General features: G+C 42.9%; 2 protein-coding genes across 34 annotated transcripts in view; one reads left to right on the forward strand and one right to left on the reverse strand.

Annotated features, from left to right (window-relative positions):
• Positions 1-17,369, reverse strand: part of PXK (PX domain containing serine/threonine kinase like) — a 141,228-nt gene that overhangs the window by 53,645 nt on the left and 70,214 nt on the right. For 6 of the 32 annotated variants that reach the window (XM_072785644.1, XM_072785645.1, XM_072785647.1 and 3 more), the window contains one exon: positions 7,269-8,559. The exons of 8 other annotated variants lie outside the window; for them this stretch is intronic. In XM_072785644.1, the coding sequence (XP_072641745.1) occupies positions 8,342-8,559 (218 nt within the window). In that variant the 3' untranslated portion in view covers positions 7,269-8,341. 18 more of the 32 variants (XM_072785658.1, XM_072785665.1, XM_072785670.1 and 15 more) reach the window with 13 other exon arrangements.
• PDHB (pyruvate dehydrogenase E1 subunit beta) lies at positions 184-6,325 on the forward strand. 2 transcript variants are annotated; one of them, XM_072785672.1, is made up of 11 exons: positions 223-307; positions 391-444; positions 1,624-1,801; positions 2,016-2,123; positions 2,215-2,277; positions 2,378-2,413; positions 2,815-3,100; positions 3,496-3,606; positions 4,605-4,696; positions 5,351-5,492; positions 5,784-6,325. In XM_072785672.1, the coding sequence occupies exons 4-11, from the start codon at positions 2,046-2,048 to the stop codon at positions 5,927-5,929; spliced, it is 954 nt and encodes a 317-aa protein (XP_072641773.1). In that variant the 5' UTR covers positions 223-307; positions 391-444; positions 1,624-1,801; positions 2,016-2,045; the 3' UTR covers positions 5,930-6,325. The 2 variants fall into 2 exon arrangements, with proteins under 2 accessions (XP_072641772.1, XP_072641773.1); XM_072785671.1 differs by lacking the exon at positions 1,624-1,801 and having other exon boundaries at positions 184-307.

The raw sequence follows: 17,369 nt of genomic DNA on the forward strand, positions 1-17,369 counted from the left end.
TTACAGACGCGTCCCGCCGCGCAGCGCGCACCGCAGCAGCCGCCCGCTCCCGGGAAGTTGATTGGCCCCGGCCCCAGAAACAGCGGTAGTACCGCCCCACGCGCCACCTAGGCCCCGCCCCTCGGCCCCTCACCCGGCAGCGGATGGGCGGGGCACGCAGGCGCCGCGCGCTGCCATTGGCCTGAGCTGGCGCGGGAGGCGGAGCCTGAGGCGACTGCGGTCCTGCGGTGTTGTCATTCGGCGGCGGCTGGAGGACACGGTCAAGATGGCGGCGGTGTCTGGCCTGATGCGGAGACCCCTGGAACAGGTAGGCAGCGGCATGCGTGCCTCCGCGTGGTCTCTGCCCGCCTTGCGCCCCCTCTCAGCGTCCTCTCTCTCTCTTTTCGCCAGGTGTCGGGGTTGCTGAGGAGGCGCTTCCACCGGACGGCGCCGGCGGCGCTGCAGGTAGGTGGCCTGGGCGCTAGCCCGAATCCCGGGAGGGACGCGCCTGCGCCGTGGGGACAGGGACGGCACGGGCCCTGAGGTCCACGGGTTCCCACATCCTGCGTGGGACTCCGAGTGCCTCTGTTGCGACCCAGCGCCGGACACACCAGCAAGTCGCCCCGGCCAGGCTCACTGGAATCTGTGGGCGATCTGAGGAAACTAGACCTCGCGCTTCCTCCCTCAACCGCCCCATTTACATTTTTCAAGTAAAATATACATAACCAGATTTACCATTTTAAAGTGTATATTCAGCGGCAGTACTTCCGTTTACTATGTTGTGAGACCATGACCACCATCGGTCTTCAGAACTTTATCACCATCACACACAGAAACTCTCCACCCCTTAAACACGAACGTCCCATTTCCCTCTTGCTCCCGGTAACCTCTTTGGCACTTTCTGTGCCTTTGAATTTATCTATTCTAGGTGTGTCCTGGAAATGGAATCCTGCAGTGTTTGTCTTTTTATATCCGGTTTATTTCACTTAACATATGTTTTCAAGGTTCATTCATGTTGTAGCATGTGTCAGAATTTCATTTCTTTGTTTAAGGTTGAATAATATTCCATCTTATGCATATATCACATCTTGTTCCTCCATTCTGTCTGTTGATGGACATGTGGGTGTTTTCACCTTTGGGATTTGTGAATAATGCTGCTAAGAACACTGGTGTGCAAGTATCTGAGTCCCTGCTTTTATTTCTTTTGATCATCTCTAGAAGTGGAATTGTTGGATCATATAGTAGTTCTGTGTTCAACTTGAGGAATTTCCTACCCCGTACCCCCTCCTTTTTTTCTTTTTTCTTTTTTTTAACTAGAGGACTCTCAATCTGTCTAGTAAAATAACTTGTAGATTCTGAAGGTAGTGTTTGGAAGTTCCCAGTACCTAGTGAGTGCTCAAAACATAGTTTTATTTAGGCTTTCTTAACAGTTTTCTGTCCCATACTACACTGACTGTGGAAATAAAACAACTGAATAGAATTTTTACTCAGGAAACTTGAGCTGGTCTGGCCAGCAAACAGCTTTTGTTAAGTTTAGGTGCACATTAAGAAAAGCATTCAGTATTTTCATTAACAAATTCAGCCAAAGACTGTGTATGAAAATGTTACTTTTAGAATTCTTTGAACTTTTTTTTTTTTTTTTAGAGATTTATTTGAGAGAGAGAGAGAAGGGGCACAAGCAGGGGGCAGAGATAGAGGGAAAGGGAGAAGCCGATTCCCTGCTGACCCTGCTGAGCAGAGAGCCCACTGCAGGGCTCAATCCCAGGATCCCGGGATCATGTCCTGAGCTGAATGCAGATGCTTAACCAACTGAGCCACCCAGGTGCCCTCCCCTCACCTTTTATTTTCATTTTTTTAAAGATTTTATTTATTTATTTGAGGGGGGGATTCTTTGAACTTTTAAAGAGAAGCCTGTCCTAGCGATAGTTTTCATACCGTATGCTGTAGGCAGCCTAGTAATTATAAAAGGAGAGAATCTCAGTAGTATCTGAAATAATCCTGTAGCTTATTGGCTGTTTTCCCCATACCTGTGACAGGTGACAGTTCGTGAGGCTATAAACCAAGGTATGGATGAAGAGCTGGAAAGAGATGAGAAGGTATTTCTCCTTGGGGAAGAAGTTGCCCAGTATGATGGTGCATATAAGGTAACCCAAGATATGTGAAAGCGATATAAATTGAGGTGGCTGTTTGCCCCCATATACACTTAAAAGTAATGAGATCATTGTGTAATTTTAGGTTAGTCGAGGCCTGTGGAAGAAATATGGCGATAAGAGAATCATAGATACTCCCATATCTGAGGTGAGCCTTCCATCAGGACGCAGACTTTTCAGGGGCATGTTAAAGTGTACACTGTTCTGATTTTTATGGATTTTCACTTGTGTTTGTGTTTTACTTCTAGATGGGCTTTGCTGGAATTGCTGTGGGTGCAGCTATGGTGTGTAATCCTCTTTATGAATCTCATCTAAAGAGATTTTTTTTTAATAATTAAAAAAATTTTTTTTGTATTTTTTATTGGAGTTTGATTTGCCAACATATAGTATAACACCCAGTGCTCATCCCGTCAAGTGCCCCCCTCAGTGCCCATCACCCAGTCACCCCATCCCCCCACCCACCTGCCCACCTCCCCTTCCACCACCCCTTGCTGGTTTCCCAGAGTTAGGAGTCTCTCATGTTCTGTCACCCTCTCTGATACTTCCCACTCATTTTCTCTCCTTTCCCCTTTAATCCTAAAGAGATTTCTTTTAACATGACCTTTTAAAAACATTGAAGTTTGGAGTGGTTGCCACTTTTTATTGCTTTTTAGTTTTTCTAAGATCTCTGTTTTTTATTTGACAGGCTGGGTTGAGGCCCATCTGTGAATTTATGACCTTCAATTTCTCTATGCAAGCCATTGACCAAGTTATAAATTCAGCTGCCAAGACCTACTACATGTCGGGGGGCCTTCAGCCTGTGCCTATAGTCTTCAGGGGGCCCAATGGTGCCTCAGCAGGTGTGGCTGCCCAACACTCACAGTGCTTTGCTGCCTGGTATGGGCACTGCCCAGGCTTAAAGGTGGTCAGCCCCTGGAATTCAGAGGATGCAAAAGGACTTATTAAATCAGCCATTCGGGATAATAATCCAGGTCAGTAGAGTGAGCCTTGGGTCTCTTTTGAACATTGAGGAACTAAGTTGAAATCTTTGCCTGGAAGGAAGCCGTTTAAGGGTTCTAGTTAGGCTTAGACATATAAAATGTTATGATTTACAGATACAGCAAAGACCATTAAAAAGGTGTTGTTTTTGCTTTTCTGACTATATGGGGCCTATTAGGTACCTACAACACCATTTTAACTACAATAGATAAAATTAGGACTGACCAGACTATAGATGCCAGTACCTAAACCATCCTCTCAGGGCTACTGGACACAATAGATAGGAGGCTTCCTAATCTGCACAGTGAAACTTTGCACAAAATGAATGATAGTTATGTATATACATTTGGTCATGTAGTTAGTTCTGTTAAACATTTGTATTTTGTAGTGGTGGTGCTAGAGAACGAACTGATGTATGGAGTTCCTTTTGAATTTCCCTCCGAAGCTCAGTCAAAAGATTTTCTGATTCCCATTGGAAAAGCCAAAATAGAAAGGCAAGGTAAGAGCACTTAGTACATGCTAAAGTATTTGTAATCTAGCTCCTGTATTTATGTTTGTCAAATTCTTTTTTTTTTTTTTTTCCAAGAAGTGTGGGAGGGCCAGAGGGAGAGAGAATCTTAAGCAACCTCCATGCCCAGCAGGGAGCCCAACCCAGGCTCAGTCTTTTTTTTTTTTTTTCCAGGCTCAGTCTTAACAATCTTCATGACCCGAGCTGAAATCAAAAGTCAGACACTTAAGTGAGCCACCCAGGCACCCTGGTCGAACGATTCATTCTTGAAGTTCCTGCCCTTTACTTTGGTTAGGAAATTATCAAGTTAAGAAATCCATCATGTTGGGGATCCCTGGGTGGCTCAGTGGTTTAGCGCCTGCCTTTGGCCCAGGGCGCGGTCCTGGAGTCCCGGGATCCAGTCCCGTGTTGGGCTCCCGGTAGGGAGCCTGCTTCTCCCTCCTCCTGTGTCTCTGCCTCTCTCTCTCTCTCTCTATGCCTATCATAAATAAATAAATAAATCTTTAAAAAAAAAGAAAAGAAAAGAAAAGAAATCCATCATGTTGAGGCACCTGGGTGGCTCAGTTAGTTAAGTGTCCAGCTGTTGGTTTGGCTCAGGTCATGATCTCAGGGTCCTGGGATCAAGCCCCATGTCAGGCTCTGCACTCAGCATGGAGGGTGCTGAAAATGATCTCCCTCTCTCTCTTTCTCTCTCTCCCTGTGCTCCTCACATGCTCCTGCTCTCGCACACATGTGCTCTCTCCTCCTCTCAAATAAAATCTTGAGAAAAAAGAAATGAAGAAATGTGTTACACTTTCCTCATAAACTTTTGTGCTTTCCTGATTCTCAGTCCAGTAGATTTGTATTTCATTTTTAGGAAGGCTATCACATTCCTCACCTCACTGGAACAGAGTTGAATTTTATAAATGAACAAGAGCCACAATGGCTGTGGAGCAGTACAACAGCTTTAGTTTCAACCTGGTCTCTGACCTGTGACCACTCTGTTTCAGGTACACACATAACTGTAGTTGCTCATTCAAGACCTGTGGGCCACTGCTTAGAAGCTGCAACAGTGTTATCCAAAGAGGGTATTGAATGTGAGGTATGTAGACATTCACTTCTTAAAGAATCAGAAAGTTTCCTTTTAAATTTAAGACCCAGAAATAGGAGTTTGAATTCTGTAACAGGTTAATAACTAAGTGTAAAATCTTGCTTTGTCACTCACTTTTGCTTAAAGCTGGGAACCTTCTTGCTTTTCAAATACCTATTTTTAGAATAGTACTTACTTTCTCAAGCTGGGATCCAGCCTTGGAGCTAGAGGTTGGGACACAGGGAATCTTAGAAATCAGTGTCTAACCTTTTCATGTCCAGGACCTACCACTTGCTAGTTAAACTTGGGCAAGATCTGTCCTCTGAATCTCAGCTGCATCAGCTGGAAACTGAGAATACCTTTACTGTCCCATTAGGGTGGTTGTTACACTCAGTGTAGCACCTGGCACACAGTGACCAGTCAGTTGTTAGTTGTTTTGATGAGAAGGAAGTTAAAGCCCAGGAGGTTAAGTGAATTCTTAACCACTTGTGAAAGATTTTTGTTTTAATTACCATTTCCCATTTTACATTTTGTTCTTGAATAGGCAGATTTGATTTTCCTAGACTCTGAGATTAACAGGAAACAAAACAGGGCGTGGTATTATGGGGATGAGACTATACTTGTGGTGCAGTGGCTCTATAAAGCATATCTGTATTATCTGTTTAGGTGATAAATATGCGAACCATCAGACCAATGGACATTGAAACAATAGAAGCCAGTGTCATGAAGACCAATCATCTCATAACTGTGGAAGGAGGCTGGCCACAGTTTGGAGTAGGAGCTGAAATTTGTGCCAGGATTATGGAAGGTATTTCAGAGAACCTGGTTCTAGAATACTCAAGCTGTAATAAACAGTGTATACCGGGACACTGTATAGAGAGCAAAAGCTAGGGGTGGCCAAAAGTCTTAACTTTTCAATTTCACCTTGGCATTTTTTCCTTTGGGTAAAATTTTTTTTAAAAAAGCCAGATACAATCCCCATAATTAGTATATTCCTTCAGGTTTTCTCTCCTTGGAGAGCCATACCTCCTGTGGGAAGGTGCTGGTGTTCAGTGACTTTTTTTTTTGCTTCTCTCAGTTGAGCCTCCTTCTCTCCTAGGCCCTGCATTCAATTTCCTGGATGCTCCTGCAGTTCGTGTCACTGGTGCTGATGTCCCTATGCCTTATGCAAAGATTCTAGAAGACAACTCTGTACCTCAAGTTAAAGACATCATATTTGCAATAAAGAAAACATTAAATATCTAGTTTGGACTTGAATTTCAAGTCATTGGGATTTACTTAAAATACTTTCTGACAGTTCACCTGAATTGTACTGTAAGACCTTATGATTCATAAAGCTATCTCTAAAGCAACATCACAGATGTTTTTGTACTTGGAAGAAGTTTAAATGTGCTTGTATGTGGAAAAACTCTCCTCTCCTGCCCTAGACTCCATGGGGGGGGGGGGTTGGTCTGTTACAGTTATGTTCTTTGAATAAGGCTAACTTAAAATTTTACCCTTTCACAAGGACAAGGTCTGAACATGGCAGAGTTCTGCAGAAAGACATATCCAAAAAGATAACTTGTATGTAAAGATAAAAGCTATTATCTACATTTGCTGTTTGATTGTTTTGATAAGGAATAAAAGAATTCCTAAGTATGACTAATTGTATTTTTATATTCTTGAGGTAATAAATCTGGGGTGGGTGGAGGTCTTAAAATTCTGCTAAGAATTTCTATTAAGAAATGAGCGATGCTGGGCAGCCCCGGTGGCATAGCCGTTTAGCGCCACCTGCAGCCCGGGGCGTGATCCTGGAGACACGGGATTGAGTCCCACATCGGGCTTCCTGCATGGAGCCCGCTTCTCCCTCTGCCTGTGTCTCTGCCTGTGTGTGTCTCTCTCTCTCTCTCTAAATGAATAAATAAATAAATCTGAAAGAAAGAAAGAAAGAAAGAAAGAAAGAAAGAAAGAAAGAAAGAAAGAAAGAAAGAAAGAAAGAAAGAAAGAAAGAAAGAAAGAAAGAAAGAGAAAGAAAGAAAGAAAGAAAGAAAGAAAGAAAGAAAGAAAGAAAGAAAGGAAGGAAGGAAGAAAGAAAGAAAGAAAGAAGAGAAAGAAGAAAGAGAAAGAAAGAAAAGAAAGAAAGAAAAAGAAAGAAGGAAAGAAAGAAAGAAGAAAGAAAAAAGAAAGAAAGAAAGAAAAAGAAAAAGAGATTAATGATGCTAAATCACCTGAACTGCCATCACATTTATAACTAACTTGTCCACAGACTCTTCAAATGCCCAATTGTAATAGGGTTCCCTCAAAATTAAATGAAAATTTGTATCAGGTATTTTTCCCACTGCTGAAAAAGAGATATGCTGCCATATGCTGCCCTCTTTAGAAGTTGAGACAGAAAAGATAGATTTAAATTAGTTACAGAAGCATATGAGGGATGTCTAATTTAAATGGCAAGACAGGATTGTTAGCTTTTAGTTAATTAAGAGGGAAAATATGACACAAAAGAGACATAGGATAGGTGGGAAGGAAACCAGAAATATTGTGTGGATCTATTCTTTGTTTATAAGAATTCCCACTTAAAATGCCTAGCACCAAGCTACAGACAACATACTTTCTTGACATGGTTTATTTTAATAAAAAATACAGCTGAACATTTATCACAGATTAAATGAAACTATACACAATGACATTCTCTCTGCATAGTAACCAACACTGATGTGTGTACTTGAATTTTTAAATGGATTATTTATAATCCTTTAAAGTGCAATTTATTTAAGGGTTTAAGCAAATCATAGGATAAAGGATCTAATAAATGAGTAACATTAAAAAGATGATATATTTGGATAAACCTTTCAAAAAATCAGAATTGATTTTTATGAACGCCAAATTTACTTGTGTGGTAATAATAACCCCCCATAAACCACAAACTTGACTTTATTGCTGAGGATGAAGATCCTTTAATCAGCAAGAGCTTTTTCTGATATTAACATTTCCTGTCCAATACACTCTAACTAAAAGGAACTATGAGTCTAGAGTGGTTGCCTTCGCAGCCCTGAGTTCTATAACCACAATGGTATTCTTGTTAGAACCTAGAGAGGTTCCAGGCTTGACTTGCCCCTGACTATCTGAATGGAAAAGGAAGAACTCAGTTGCTTCTCTCACTCCTCGACATAACTATGCTTTGGACTACAGTGTTAATAATGTCGAAGACAAAATAAGGTAGCAAAAATGGGAGTTACCTAAGAAATAACCAGAAAATGCTTTATAGAGAAATGAGAGGAACATTTCTGGGAGCTGTCTGACATAAAAGGAGGGATTGCAACACAAAGGTCATTCACTGTTCTGAATATTGTCATTGGTTTTTTTGTCCGTTTCCTTCAATTGGTGAAAAGGTTGACTCAGATATGCTGCTGCCCCCAAAAGATGCCCATTAGAAGATGAATAAGACTCCTTTAAAATGGTAATAAAGGAGCAAAATAAGGATTTCTTAAGGCAGAAATGCCAGCCTGACTTCATTCTACTTGAATATTTCCCTCTTGAGAAGCCTCTTATATGAGCATCTGAAAACAGTATGTGACTGTACTGGCTCAGCAATTATTCATCCGAAAAAAGAGTACGTTAGGGGTTGGAGGTGGGAGGAAAAAACAACGAACTTTTCCCTCCAAGTGTAAACACGAAGCTTTAGCCGATCTTAGGAGCACTATGATCACAGGTTTCGGCTTTCCTCAAAGTTCCCTTTTGGAAATTCTGGATGGAGCTGAGTAAGGCCCCTCGACTCACACCATTCACAGCCTGGGGCGGGAGCTGTGTAGGCGCCTCTGTGCTCGCAGGAAGCAAGGGAGCTGCTGGTGGTGGAGGCGGAGGCGGAGGTGGAGGAGGTGGAGGTAATGCGGACATCCCTAGGTTTGGGAGAAAGGGGACAGTCAGATTCATCTCTCCAAACACCCTGCACACATGTTACTGCCCAGGCCTGGATGGAACACGCTTTGATGAGACTGCAAATATTTTCCCACAGAGGGACCAAGAAAACCTGGTCCTGTATGTTTTTTTAAAATGCTGAACAAGAAAACTAGAAGCATCAAAGAGGAATTAATTTCCCCAGATAATAGTCAACTAAGACTGAATATCAAAGATTACATGAAACTATACATAGTGACATTCTCTCCGTTCTCCGTGTAAATGAGGCTCTAACTCCATTTCCAAATTTTAGCGATGATCCCAAAGTTCCATCAGCTGTTTTAGGCAGGTCCAGGGCACCTACTGAGCTAGCAAGTAAAAATAGACATTTGTATGCAGAGTTGGGCTACCTGAATATCAATTACTGATAAAGGATGAACATTTCTTTAGCTGCTCCAACACACACAACATTTGAAGGACGTGATTTAATAGAAAATGACAAACCACTCAGAATTCTCGGCAAGGAACCAGTGCCTGCTGGGTTAAGGGTTCCCCAAGGGCCTGTGTCTCCAATCATCATTTTCTATTAGGCTGCATTAGAAATATAATAGGCTAATAACTGTTAACAGTGCAAAGCAAGGGGCAGAAGGCTCTTTTCCCTGGCAATGGTATTCTCAGGGATGAGTCTTCATCAGCACCTTCTTTCCACTGCGGCCTAAACCAGGAACAGAATGGAACGGTAATAACCCTACGTCTTTGCTGAAGCCATCAGGAGAGACTCTACCCTGGTGGGTGAGGAGAAGGAATCTGGACACGTATCTAAAACTTAGCTTCCAGGCACATGAACACTTGGCAGTTGACATTTATAGTTCTGAATAGATGAATGAATTATTCTCCTAGGACAAGATAAAAACTGAGTACAGCAAAAGACCTGCTTTAAAGAACTTGCTTGTGCCACAGAGTTAGCTGCCCCATTTCCTGTGAACCTTGCAGCACTTGGTGACTCCCCTGTTTCTAGCCTTGCCCTTGGTCCATCCCAGGGCTACCCTAGCGAGACACTCTGTTAGGTGTTCTTCCCCTCCAACCTGCTACTGAGCTGTGATGGTAACAAGTAAGCATACCATTACCACTTGAGTTTATATGGACGAGTGGTTCAGGATCACCAATAAAATACTTCGCTAAGAGATCCTTTTTACCAAGTGTGCCACATAATGGTTCAAAGTCTTGTATTTCATAGAAAACCACTTACCTTCGTTACATCTTTTACTAAAACCGAAGGCAGCTGAAATTAAAGAATCACACAGATACACACATTCATGCTCTGCAATCTTAGAATTCTCAAAAATGAAAATATAATATGAATAAACGTTAAATACAAACAAATGAACAAAATGTAATTCTCACTGGTTCTATACAGTAACAACAAATGAATGATGTTCTGTTATGTTCTCTGCCAGGATGTCTCCTGGAAAAATGTTCCCAGCTTCATGTTACAAGGTTACGAAGATAAAAAAGACTTTAAACCCATAATAACTGCTGAGGTGAGAAGAGCAGGGAGGATAAGTGTGCTAGAAGCATTCCTCTGAGGGAGTTTTTGGAAAGTGGCCAGTGAAATCCCAGTGGGGGTGGGGGTGTGTCTCTGAAGGCTCTTGGGACCTAGCAGTAGCACCAAGAGTGCCCCCGAGGAGCCAGCAGGCTCCGATACCCCACCACCCAACAGCCAACAAAGGACAGTAGAATCTGCACTTGACACACAGGGCCCACTGTGTTCCAGAATGGGCTCCAGAATTTCTGCCTGTCAGCTTTGTGCTTTGACCGTGGAGAAGAGTCACTGCAGGTAACAAGAAAGAAGACAAGCTCTGGGCTACGACAGCACTTGCACCCTGCTAAAGGCAGAGAGTGACCTGTCCAGAGACCTGTCACCCTTCCAGTCCAGGATTCTGGAAGGCTAGGGGTGGGTCTCAGCAGCTGGACCTGGATTTCGGCTGCCTCTTGGCACAGAACAAATCTGCTTGGACTTCGCAAGGAGCCAACCCTCGACTTTGGCTTCATTATCAGCCACTCAAAATTAAAAGTGCAAATTGACTCTCTCAGAGCTTGGAGTTGGGGGTGGTGTTCAGTACATGGATCTTGAGTTTCCAAGTAAAGGATGAGATTGTTAGGACTTTAAATGAATCTCTTTGAATATGTAGGTAGTGTAAATAAACACACGGTCCCAAGCATCACAGAGTAACTTGTGCTTATAAAGCAAATGAGATGTCGAGGTTGTACAAAAGGAGAGGCTGCTCATTCAGGGATAAGGAGCAAGGTCACCCTGACATCTGCTCAGAGGGCCAGACCAGACCCAGAGGGCCTAACTGTCCCACAAGGCCCACTCTTCCTCACTGGGCCTGCGGACAACTAGGGCAGATCTTGATGTATAATCAGGGCAAGGCCAAATCTCATCTTGCCAGCTCAGAACACTCTAGAAGAGGGAAGGAGGTCCCCGAGTTAGAAGGTCAGTAATGGAGGAAGTAAGAACACAGACCCAAGGATTCAGCCTCTGATGACAGGCCCCACCAGGGTTTTTTTGGCATTTTCTTTTTACTTCCTCTATAGTCCACAAGATTCCTTTAAAGGTTCGTTGGGGCTTAAGCTACAACACATTCTACCAGTTGCAATATTGATATGGGTCAAATTCAGAGCTGGCTATTTGGTCTGAGGTGGACCTGGGAAAAGCTGCCTAATGCCTGAGTGCCACTGACTCATCCCCCACCAAGTACCCAATAGTCCTTATCCGCAGGCCACAGACAAGATCAGGCAGATTCCATGTAACATCAGTTGCTAACTAACTAGAATTTAAGTAAAAATTTGAAGGGGAAAAAAAAGCTTGGTTGTCAACTGAATTCACCCATCTTTGAAAAATATTGGCCTGCTCCCAAATAGTTCTCTTCCATCATAACTACTCTTATAGACAAAAATCCCAAAAGCCAACTACTTTTATCCTCCCCAGAATCCCATCCACCAAACTAGTGAGAACCTGGCAATACAGTAGAGGCCCTGGAACAGACCACAGACTGTTCCAGAAGAACATAGGTTAGATCTAGGGTGGAATACTTGGCCAGAAACATCTTCACCAGCCTCGGGGAAAGGATGTCTGGGGGGAGGTCCCCTCTGGGGCCAGTTTTAGCAGTGGGCAATCTATAGGTCTCTGTAGATCACGAGTTCCTTTGTGGTCCACGAATAGAAGTAGGGAGACCACGTGGCCATGAGACCAAGACCAGAGCTGCTAGCCACCCTCAGAGGGAACAGAGTACAGTGACCCCTGGAAGCAGACAGCCCTCCCAGCTCTTGGCAACTGCCTTGGTATTTTGCCTCAGATAGATGAGGAGGCTGCCCTCATGTCTGAACTCAAGAGTTATTAGGGATGCTTAAAAGAGAGCTGTTTTTCCCTGCTGTCAGTTATAAAATGTCAGTGAGTTGTCTTCCTGTAACTAAGAACTGAGTTGTCAATCGGCTAACACTCTTTCCCTTCATCAGAGTAATAGCAAACCAATATTTTTGCTCCATCAAGACTCTGAGATCCTACCTTCCCAAATTAAAACATAACAAAATACCATGCAGTTGATTTGCAGGTTTTAGAGTTGTATTTTAAAACTATAATCAGAGTGGAAATGAGGATTTTGAAGGTCACGGTGAAAATGAAATGAATGTAAATGAAGTCACTTGAGTGTTTTTAAAGATGCTGTATTTCATTTAAATGTTCAAATAAGGAAATCCTCCCAAATCTGCTTTCCCATTTGTTCATCACTTCAGTGATCTAGATGCACTGGGTCCCATTTCACAGCCAGAAACAGAGCATCTTTAAAGTTAGAGAAATCAGTATAGCTTACTTTACCGAAAATTCACGTTCAAAATGGTGCATGCTCTACTGAAAACAGCAAAGAGAGAAAGAGAGAGAGAGGGGACACAAGTCATTATTCAGATTTTAGTGTCATTTAATCAAATAGTAAGAGACAGCAAAATATTAGTCTGAATCACATGCTGATTATTCTCACTAACAAACTAGGATACACTTCACTGCAAAATGCACTGCTTTGTCAGCACATCTGTGACCCTTTTAGAATTCGGCAAATGTGCTAACACAGGAACCAAAGAGTCAATATGCTGATAGAGTTGCCAGGGAGTCACTTTCCTCTTCATACTTTTCTGTTTTGTTTTGTTTCAGAGCCATTTAGGTGCTATTTTTTTATCTGTTTATAAGCACAACACTCACTTCAAAAGACCTGGGAAAGTTTTTAAAGCCCCCCTGAGAAGTGGAATACTAGAAGCATAATTAGTTCTATAGCTTAATAAAAACAGTCAAGAAGGGAGAAAAATTAGAACTCACCACTTTTTCCCAATTGAGTCTTCTATAGTCTAAAATGGAGATCTGTCTTTTTAAAGTTGGGAAAAGCAAGAGCACAGGGTAGGTCTAAGGGGTAGCTCCTGGGCAGGGGCAAGCAGCCCCTCTTTGACGGCCACTGGGATCTACAGGCTGAGTTGGGGAGTGAGTGACATTGCTTATTTATGGCTATAAAACCATTAAAAAGAAAATAAGCAGGGCAAACACTTCTTGTCTTCCCTTTAACTGACTGGATTCTAAGTTAAATGTGAAGGATAACGCTTCTCCGGACAATGTATCCCAGAGTTCCTGATGAACCAACGTGCCCTACTGCCCAGAGGAAAACCGTTTCATCTGGGGAGGGGCCAAGAAATGAGGCTCAGGAGGGGCCAGGCAGGCTGACCACTCACTTGGGACAGATCTAGGAGGATATATTGTGGACATTGCGCTGTACCACCTCCACCCACAGGAGCCCAAGGCTCAAGGAAGGAGCTTACAGCCCTGGGCTTGGAAATGGGGAAGGAAGGCTATAAGAAGGCAGCAGAGCACAGCCAACACACTCTTCAGAGAAGCAGAGCAGGAAGACTTGTTCATCCCAAAGATGGCAATCACTTTGTGTATGTGTAGGTTTTAAGAAAAAGAAGCAATTCTTATGGCCAGAGACAAAGATTTTGAGCCTAGAATGGGTTTCAGACATTTGACCTGGCTAGACAAATTCTAAACATTCTGAACAAATCACTCTCTTTTTCATGCTGTATTTATTCTTAACCATCCTTCCTATTATTCAAGTTTTCAGTTACTCTGTGCCCACAAGGCTGTTTTCCCTCCTCCAGCTCTCTAGACATGGAACTTCCCTCTCTCTCCACTCATTCTTACACATTGAGTTTTCTATCAGTTGCTAGTTCTCTCTCCAAAATTACTGCTTTAAATTATAAGCTGTAAGCAAAAGGGCTAGAATTCTCTTGCAGGGCATTCATAGCTTATACGTGATAGCACTTTACTGCTTATAAAGCTTTGTTGTGCACATTACCTAATAAAGACCAGGAATTCTTCAAAGAATGGAAATTACTTGTCCAAGGTCACAGGTACAAAGTGGTAGAGCTGGGACCCATGCCCAGGGTTTTCCAATTCTACTTTCAGAGTTCTTTTCACACCACTGAGCAATATTTAACAGCCTACACTCTGCAGTGCACCCCGAAAGAACAGGCACTCAATCAAAATTGGTGGGGTAAATGAGCAAAGACAGAACCAAGTTCTGAGTCCTGGCTCTAGCATCCTTTAACCTCACTAGAGCCTCCATTTCTTTGTCTTTAAAATAGAGCTATAGTAGAAACTACTTTCATTGGATGGGAAAGTATTTATGACAATTAAATAAAATGACTTTAAATCACATAGAACAGTGCCAGGCATAAGTACCCAAAATATGTTAGATATGATTACTAAAAACAACAATAATTCAGGGTCTCCTCTTACTTAGCTTTCCCCAAATACCCTTTTGCAAACCTGTTTTAAAAAGAACCCCCCCCACACACACACACACAGAAAATAGCAAGGCAACAGGATTGTCCGCTCTCTCAAAACGGAGTGCAAGAGCATATTTGTGTTTGTGTAAATTGGGACCTTCTAAACCGCTCAGTTCTAGGAATACAGATTATAAACATGAGTTGGTGATATTTACCATGAAATAAGTCAGGATAAAGAATTTTAAAGCTCTTGAAAGAGTGACTTTCCAGAGGTAGGAAGCATAACCTTTAGCAGAAAAGAAAGGAGTGTTCTCACTGAAAATATAAGGATTGCAGCAATGGGGTTTTAGAGAATTCTACTTCTCCCAGTGGAATCACCAGCAGACTTAGGGAAATGATATTTCTCCCGTCAATCTGGTAAGGATTTCAAGAAGAGGCTCCACGGCAGGGAGGTGCAATAAGAAATGGGAGAGGCCCCAGCCCTTACACAATTGCTGAAAAGAGCTTATGAGGGTGAGACCCCTTCGCTTAGAAACATCTGTCACTTCTGCCCCATACTAGAAGTAACAGAGCCTAAGACCACCACCGTCCGCTATCACGAATGTGCTTAAAGCAGACACTTTCGAGAAGGCAGACAATGCAGCCAAACTAAACTTGCCTAAATTGATCTGTTGCTGAGCAAACAGGATTCCCAGTGGATTTACAGTATGCTTGATTAGAAGGGACTGTGAGATGGTCTCTCTCCCTTTAATCCAGATCTTTTTGCCTTCTACAACAGAGGGAGTAACCAACACCCAGACAGGCAGAGTGACTTATCCACGGTCTCCCTATAAGGAACAGGGTACCGAGGGCTTACTGTATGCCAGGTGCTGTTCTAACCCCATATATATGGAATGCGCTGGATCCTCATAATACCTCCCCTAGGCGGGCACTATTATTATCCTCACTGACAAATGGGAACCTAAGTGACATGGGGGCCAACAATCTTTTTTTTTTTTTTTAAAGCAAGAAAGCCCTTTTTTTTTTTTTCTTAAAGATTTTATTTATTCATGATAGTCACACACAGAGAGAGGCAGAGACACAAGGAGAGGGAGAAGCAGGCTCCATGCAGGGAGCCCCACGTGGGATTCGATCCTGGGTCTCCAGGATCGTGCCCTGGGCCAAAGGCAGGCGCTAAACCACTGCGCCACCCAGGGATCCCCAGGGGCCAACAATCTTGTCCAGGGTCCCAGAACTAGCAAGCGTTCATCCTCAAATTTAGGTTCCCCAGCCCAAGGTATAGTTCCCAAGGGCTCCCAGACTGAGTTATGTTTGAGATGCTACCTTGAGCAGGAATTCTTTTTTCAATACTAGTCCTTGAAAGTGAAGATTTTTCTTTCCTTCTTGAGAAAACTGCATTTCATCATAAAGCTAGAAGACACTTATTCTTGGTTCCCAGATAAGCATGCCTTTTTTTTTTAAATGATAAACTTGGTCTAGAAATAAAGACAAATTGGAATAGATGTGATTCTAGCAACAAGATGGGGAGTGTGCAGAGAGGCAGTGAGAAAAATGAGCCCAGGGAGAAGCCTGTCCTCCTGTCCTAGAAGGAGAGGCCAGTCTAACCAGAGGCTGACCACCAGAAGATGACACCCTGAGGCTAGGAATCTGCTCTCACCCAGGAGAGGTCTTGAAGGCAGAGCAAGCCCAAGCAATCTAGCAACAAGGATTTACCAAGCAACAACCAGTAGCATGAAGCTGCTCCTTATTCATGGCTCCCTCATGCCTTGCACGAACAGAAACTGATGGACCAGTTTTTCAGGTAAAGATTCTCTATTGGAGGTAGGGAAATGCTAGGAGAGAAGATATTACCCCAAGGAAAGTATTTGCTTTACTATGTCTATCACTATGGAGCTCTTGAGAGGCACTGGAAATGACTCTACATGAGCTAGGGCCCTGCCTGTCTATTCCTCCCTATAACCCAGGACCACCTACAGTGCCCAGCACATTGCAGGCTCTCACTAAACTCATCTTAAGTAACTGAATGAATAAATTTACTGTTTAGGGCCTGAAATGCTGGGTTGACTGGCAAAGGCTAGTTGTCATTTTTAAGAGATGCATTACAGTTAAGTGCCCAGCAGAGGTCAGAGTACAGTCTGGGCTGAGATACTAATTTCATCAAGAAATTGTTTGGAGGAGATAAGGGAAAGGAGCCAATATTTGCTGGGAACCTACCACCTCTACCAGGCTTTGTGCTTGGGGCCTCACATGTTTTCCCTCTCAATCCTTACAATTCCCTTTCAGAATAGGTACCATCAAATTCACAGTAATGCTCCCTGCTGCTCCACTCACCTCAACATTTTTGCAACATTGATCTAATTACAAAAGATTCCCTTTTCTCTTCTCTCATTCTAAAAACTTCATCTCACACAAACTTGCTACAGTATGAGATAGCTCCCATTCAAACACAAGTAAATCAGAGGATTCATGAACAAATCCAAATAGATTGAGAATTGCCCAAGGCATTTAAAAATGAGAACTGGCAGTTAACTTCCCAGGACCACATCCAATGCACACGTAGGTGCTCCATATGACTAAAAAGATACCCTGTATATTAAAGAAGGGTTTATGGATTCTCACTAATTTGTTCTCTCAATTTCCTTCAAACAAAGTGGTGTGAAATTAATATCCTTTCTTCCAGAAAATGGCTGAACATGATCATCTGGGCAGTGGAACTCCAGAAATTTCTGACCAACCTATACAAGTCACCTCTACATAAGACAGAGACGATTTTCTTTTTTAAGACAGAGAGGATTATATTCTCTCTTGAACAATATTTGGGGGCTTTCTTGTAAAATCTGCTGACAAAGTCAGCCAGAGAAAAGAATATCATTCCCATGAGCCGGTACTTTGCTCCTCAAAATGGGTCCTGGCCCAGAACACTCGGTAGTAACCATTCTCAGTCAGCAAGAGGAGACAGCACCAGCCAGAAGTAAGCTGTCCAAAC

The sequence above is a fragment of the Canis lupus genome, chromosome 19 (genome assembly GCF_048164855.1).
Source record: "Canis lupus baileyi chromosome 19, mCanLup2.hap1, whole genome shotgun sequence".
NCBI lineage: Eukaryota > Metazoa > Chordata > Mammalia > Carnivora > Canidae > Canis > Canis lupus.

Coding starts and splice junctions, on each gene's coding strand:
- PDHB (XM_072785671.1), top strand. CDS start 266: ATGGCGGCGGTGTCTGGCCTGATGCGGAGACCCCTGGAACAG. Junction 2,278..2,377: donor TAGATACTCCCATATCTGAG/GTGAGCCTTCCA, acceptor TTTTACTTCTAG/ATGGGCTTTGCTGGAATTGC. Junction 5,493..5,783: donor TTGTGCCAGGATTATGGAAG/GTATTTCAGAGA, acceptor CTTCTCTCCTAG/GCCCTGCATTCAATTTCCTG.